At 35.8% G+C, this 5,970-nt stretch overlaps 1 protein-coding gene across 2 annotated transcripts; it reads right to left on the bottom strand.

Annotated features, from left to right (window-relative positions):
- Positions 1-1,984: 1,984 nt before the first annotated feature.
- Positions 1,985-3,653, bottom strand: LOC132161984 (G-type lectin S-receptor-like serine/threonine-protein kinase SD2-5). 2 transcript variants are annotated; one of them, XM_059572222.1, is made up of 3 exons: positions 3,435-3,653; positions 3,207-3,347; positions 1,985-3,111 (listed from the first exon to the last, which is right to left on the bottom strand). In XM_059572222.1, exons 1-3 carry the CDS (start codon positions 3,588-3,590, stop codon positions 2,116-2,118), a joined length of 1,293 nt encoding a protein of 430 aa, XP_059428205.1. In that variant the 5' UTR covers positions 3,591-3,653; the 3' UTR covers positions 1,985-2,115. The 2 variants fall into 2 exon arrangements, with proteins under 2 accessions (XP_059428205.1, XP_059428203.1); XM_059572220.1 differs by having other exon boundaries at positions 3,207-3,653.
- Positions 3,654-5,970: the final 2,317 nt, after the last annotated feature.

Here is a 5,970-nt window from a genome sequence, read left to right as displayed (position 1 = left end):
ACATGCTTCAAAAGCTTTCAGAGCACAAGTACTTTGTTTATTATTGTATGCTTCAAATGGGTGATTTTAAATCCAACGCATCTTCTAAAAGTTTCAAATTATTGTAATCATAATTTTGAATTAATTTAATTGACAGTTTGCCTTTGAACTAAAACTTTTTTTAAAACATTTTTTCTTATATACCCTGGTGCAAAGATGATCAATCTTCCAAACCACCCAAGAGGTGGCCGCGAGCCACCCCAAGGGCAGTTAGGGGTGGCCTGCTAAACCCAAGTGGTGGCCGCAAGGTGGTTTGGGGTGGCCCGCAGCCACCCCTTGGATGGTGCAGCACCCCATCCCTTGGTGGTGGCTAGGGGTGGCTTTTGGCCACCCTTTCTATTTTTTTTTTTTTTTTTTAAAGTTTATTATTTTATTATTTAATTTTTAAATTAAATTAATAAAAAATTATTATGCTGACATGGTAAAATGATGCGTTTCAACCAATCTAACGGCAGTTAAAAGAATTTGACAGTAGAGATTTTTTTGGCATTTCGATGGACTCAGAAAGTAAATTGTGAGAAAAAAAAAACCTATAGACAAAAAAAATTTGGTGTACTTACCCAAAGTGTTTTGATATAATTTTCCTAAAATAAATAAATTTGGGAAGAATGAATATATGGTACAATCTGTCGGACTTCGTATGTATTAGATGTTGGGAATGTAGAAACTGATTTGATACCACATAACGTTCAGATTTGTTGAAGCAACATGAATTTCCAACCGCAACGTAGCTCCCCTAAAATCATTGCCTAAAATGTAAGACAATAAAAAATAGTGAATTTGATTAGGCTGGTGTCGCACATTTTTTTATTAGTAATGTGCCACTCTAACTTGCATATGTCACATGAACATGCATGAAATTATGGGCTTAAACTCTTCTACTTTGACAAGTGAGATATTTAACTGAAATAAAAATTAATTATAAAGTCAATATTCGAACTTATAACTTTATGATGTCATACCATGTTAAATTAACATGTATTTAAAAAAATTAAGTTTATAAAAAAAATAAAAATAAAAAATCCCTTTATCTTAACTAAAAAAAAAAGAAAGAAAGGTCCAATTTCTCAATGCCTGTCATGCGTCTTGCCTAGCCATGCATCCTCTAAGAGAGGGTAGGTTTTGATTCTTTTGAATCCCTTGAGGAACATAAGACACAGCGATTAAGGAATCCAGTCTATGGGCTGGACTAAATGAGAAAAAAGAGCTGGGCTGACTCACCCAACCCAACTATGGCTGGGTCATCTTCTAGCCACCCAAAACGAGCTTTTCTTATCAAAGGGTTGGCTTGTGGGCCGTTGCTACCCCTATAAGAGCGAGTGGCTAAGCCGTGGTGGCCGGAAAATGACCCAACCAGTTTTTGGGTCGTATCACCCATAGTCACTTGGTTTTTTTTTTTTTTTTTTGGGTGTATAATTGTCTTTCAGAATCATTTCTATAATCAATTTGATAGAGATACTAAGAGAGGCTTCCAATTGATTAAAAAAAAAAAAAAAAAAAAAAGAAAAGAAAAGAAAGAAGAGAGGTTTCCAATTTAGAATTTACCCAAATTCAGGTTCTAAATCCATCAAAATGAAAATTTAGGTGACCAAATGCACATGAGATCTTAATCTGATTTCCCTATATTATAATTCATGGCCAAAAACACACATCCGCACATACGTACACACCAACTAGTATACAAATAAGGCCTAATGCTTGTTACATTATTGATGATGATATATGCTCACTCATACGCTCTTGCCATGTCTAAACTAATACAATTAGACTTATTTATTAAGTGGGTTAAACCCTTCAGCCTTAACTCGTTAATTTCGTATTGAATTTATGTCGGGTTCGCAAGTGGGATAAAAAACTGCATTCCTTATTGCTCGTAGACAGAAATTGGTTTCACTTATAAAGATTTTCAAACTATGTGAATAGAGAGTTGCATTTCTTTCTCCTAATGAACCTTGGTCTGTTAGAAACAATAAAAATTGTGTTTTCTTTTTCTCTATGAACAGAATACAAAAAGAATTGTAACGGTGCTTTGAATTCCCACAAAAAACTGGAATCATATGAAGTCAAGTGTTGTTGTCAGTGTTGGGTTGAGTTTTCCCTTCTCTTTTGTATGGAGTAGTACCCAAGCCCTCCCAAAACAAGCAGAATAATCAATCCATCAATCACTCCCACCATGATCAACACCCATTTCTTCACATTAGATTTACCATGACTCCCACGAGTTCCCTTTGGAACCTTTACCATATAACTCAATCCACTTCCCTTTTCAACCTGTTTAACTCCCATCACCAGCCTGTAATGATGGCATTCTCGTTGCTGTGTCTTCTCTCCTCTGCCTGAAGAATATAATGCAGCTGCACATGTACAGTCATCCAAGCACAAATTTTCACATGTTTCTTTGCTAACGTTAACCTTTTTAGAAGCATTCTGCAGAACACTGCTAATGCCATCTAATTCAAGCATCTCTGGCTTGCTAATAATCCCACAGAATCCTCCAGAAATTCCCACACTGCAATTAGAATTCGTTGACTTTTCCCCCATTAGACCCCGCATACATGAACAAGCATTGGAGAATGTACAAATGCCATAAGGCTTACAAGCCAGAGGAAGATCACATGTTGTGTTGAGTGCCTGAAAAGCCGCCTCAAATTTTCCCTCTCCGGGTGAATAAAAGTAGAACCCCAGATTTCCTGTTGAATTTCCCAGTGCTAGGAACCTTAGAGGCTCAGGTGCTTGTGATGGAATCTGCGCGATTTTTTTATATTCATCACTGAATAACACTAGGCCTTTTGAAGCCACTTTGACATATGTGATGTTCCTATTATAGGAAGGCTTAAATTCCCAGTATGAATAGTTCCACTTACCCGAAGTCAGGTGCAAAGCAATCTTGTTGTGATGAATTTCAAAGGTGTAGAAAGAATCTGAGTTGCTTGGGAAAGAAGTCAAGCGGGTGGCCACGTTGAGCCTTTGGCCCCAGAGCATCACGTCGGTCGGAAAATTGAAACTCTGCCATTTTATCCGGTTCAGGGTGTCAACTAAAACCAGATTCCCGGAGCTCTGTATCTCTAATCTCTGCATCAAAGTGAAGGGAAAAAAGAAGAAGCAATACCCATTAGAATCTGTTGGCTTACTCATAGAAATGACTCTGCATATGCTCTTAGTTTTACCTCCACACCTTGTCCGGAAGTCCCCGTCCGCCATCCCACCTGCTCGTTTGGACCCATCAACCTTAAATCTCCATCATCAGTAAGCTCTAGCACGCATTTATCCCATGTGTAAAACCTGGAGTAATGCCCAGAGTTCCAGACCTTCACATCACCGAGGAAAACTTCTAGTGAGCACGAGTATTTTCCATTAAAGGCTTCAACGCTCAATGCAACTCTAAAGGCGGGTACCCTTTGGTTAGTGTCCATTAGAAAAGCTCTCCCAATGAATCCCGCACTGTAATCCACAGGGACGGCCAGCATGAGTGGAGAACCAGTGCGAAAATCCGATTTGCAGTAGCCATGAGTTAACAAAAGAATGAGAAAAATGAAGGAATAGAGCTTCATGGGTGAATTGAAACCTCAATTTTCACCTTTCCTACTATTCTTTGATGTTTCTGGCAGGTGGGTTTGCCATTTCATTACAGGATTTTCCCCACTGAGCATTGATGAGAGTGATGAAGACGAAAAGGTTGGCACGAGTGTGACAACTTTACAAGACCACCCAACTCCCAAAAAGCGTATGAGCTTTCATTTTGCTTTGTTATACAAGGCGTATTAATTAGTGGGGGGCATTATGTTGGGGACAGAATTTTCTCCAAATTTGGTTCATCCAGACGAGATAAAAGAAATGATAAAAGCATAATTTTTTTGCACAATTTTAACCTAATTTTTCTTTTATGTGGTCAATTTTTTTTAAAACAAAATAAAAAATAAAAAAAAAATTATGAAGCAATAACATTCTATGTGATCATTTTTTTATTTGATATATTTAAAAAAAAAAAAAAATTCTTCATAATAATAACCTTTTTTTAAAAAAAAAAATTACAATTTTTATGAAGAGAAATGCCATTTTTTTTTTGAAAAAAAATACCAAGTTAAAAAATGACCGCATAGAATGTTATTACTTTAGAAATTTTTATTTATTTTTTATTTTGTTTTTAAAAAAATAAAAAATAAGAGATAAATTGGGCCAAAATTATACCAAAAAATTGTGTCTTTATCATACCTCATGAGATAATGCTCAAGCAAATTCTCATCACCAACCGATCACCATAGGATAGATACACACCAAATCATCTCTTAGCTTAAGTTGTTAGGATTAAGATTACATTTTACATATCTTGTATACTTTAATAAACTCAAACATCGTTATAAATGCCAACATGCCAAAATATAAAGAAATTAATTCAATTATTTAATTAATATCTTAACGTATATCCTAGTTTCTGACACCTAAATTACTGACATATGTTATTTTTGGGAGCTCAATTAAGAATGTGTATCCGACAGAGTTAAGGCCATGAAATCAAATCTATTAGCCCATAAACCTCTCTCATAACAAACAACACGCAAGAAAACACTCTATAAAATATTAAAGAGAAGGAAATTTGGTCATTTAGAAGTATGTTCAATTTTAGCCGACACACTCTAATTCTTTTATTATCTTTAAGTTATCTTTCTTAACAAATTTGACTTAAACATGGAAGTAGTATATGCTAATAAAACTCTTTGAACTTGATTTTCCTTATCTTTGCAGGTACTCTTGGTTGAGGATTTTGAGTATGATCAAAGTGATAAACAACACCTAACAATTTTATAGTACGAAAATCCGACCTGAATGGATCATTAAGTTTTGTTTACTCGTACGGAGTAGAGTATGAGAATGTAAATGTGAAGTGGTATACAAGCTGTCCATGTGATGGTCTTTTAGTTGTTTTCATAGGACCTTAAATTTGAGCATCTTGGGGTGCGAGTAGGAGTATATAATTATATAACACAATGAAAAATTTACATGTGGGGTCGGTCCATCTAATTTGGTTGGATTAATTGAGTGCTATTCTTACTAGTGGGCTACTAGTGGGCAGCCGCAGGCATGCTTTTTCAGTGTGGTTATTATGGAGGAAATTTGTGGTGAGTGCATTCCACGTGTATACCACCACTTTTAGCCACGTGTTATCATGACACTGCTGACACTTCTGCTCACGATTGGATGACGTGTTTCATTCCATGTCAGCATTAGGGTGCAACATCGGAGGCTTTGCAGTAGCCGTCTCACAATTTTTTGGGCCTTTGACAGTATGAACGTGGATTTCATGCGAGTCTGAGTTTTATATCGCAAACGGTACAAATAGACTGGTTATGGGCCCCCAACGCCTCTGGTCTCTGCTCTGGTAGTCTGCCCATGACCTTGCAGCAATATTAGTTGGCGAACTCCTGTGGCTTTCACTATTTCATTATAGAGTGATAGCGATTAGTGACTTATGATTTCATTATAAATATTAGACAACAATAGACTTTGAGACCAGCCACATCTGAAAGACAATTTTTTTAACAAATTAAGTATTTTTTTTTTTTTCCATTTAAAAAGGTAGGCAAGGAAGATTAATTGTAGTTATTCTATTTGGACCTGATCATACTAACACGTGCTATTTAGGACTAGGACCACCACATAAGGACCTTATACAGTAAAAAATGAAAACTATAAGCACTCATTTAAGTTCGACTGAGTTATAGCCTGATTCGGTCTTATTTAAATATCAGTGAGACTCAAGACAACTAAATTCAATATGATTGAGGATTTTGAGAATTGAACTATCACCATTAAATTTGTAGGACAATAGATTTTACTACAATTATCTTATAAATTAATATGTCGGTCCACAAATTGATTAAATGATTAAGAGAGTATCTCAAACACTAAATTAATAAGTCAATTTTTTGCTTA

This window comes from Corylus avellana, chromosome ca9, assembly GCF_901000735.1.
Source record: "Corylus avellana chromosome ca9, CavTom2PMs-1.0".
Lineage (NCBI taxonomy): Eukaryota > Viridiplantae > Streptophyta > Magnoliopsida > Fagales > Betulaceae > Corylus > Corylus avellana.
Note: the sequence above shows the minus strand (reverse complement) of the source record. Positions and strands in the feature narration are given on the sequence as shown.

Bases quoted from the DNA above. Each gene is read 5' to 3' on its own strand.
- LOC132161984 (XM_059572220.1), bottom strand. From the start codon at position 3,590: ATGAAGCTCTATTCCTTCATTTTTCTCATTCTTTTGTTAACTCATGGC. The intron at 3,112-3,206 runs GTAAAACTAAGA...ACTTTGATGCAG, and splicing joins CTTCCGGACAAGGTGTGGAG to AGATTAGAGATACAGAGCTC.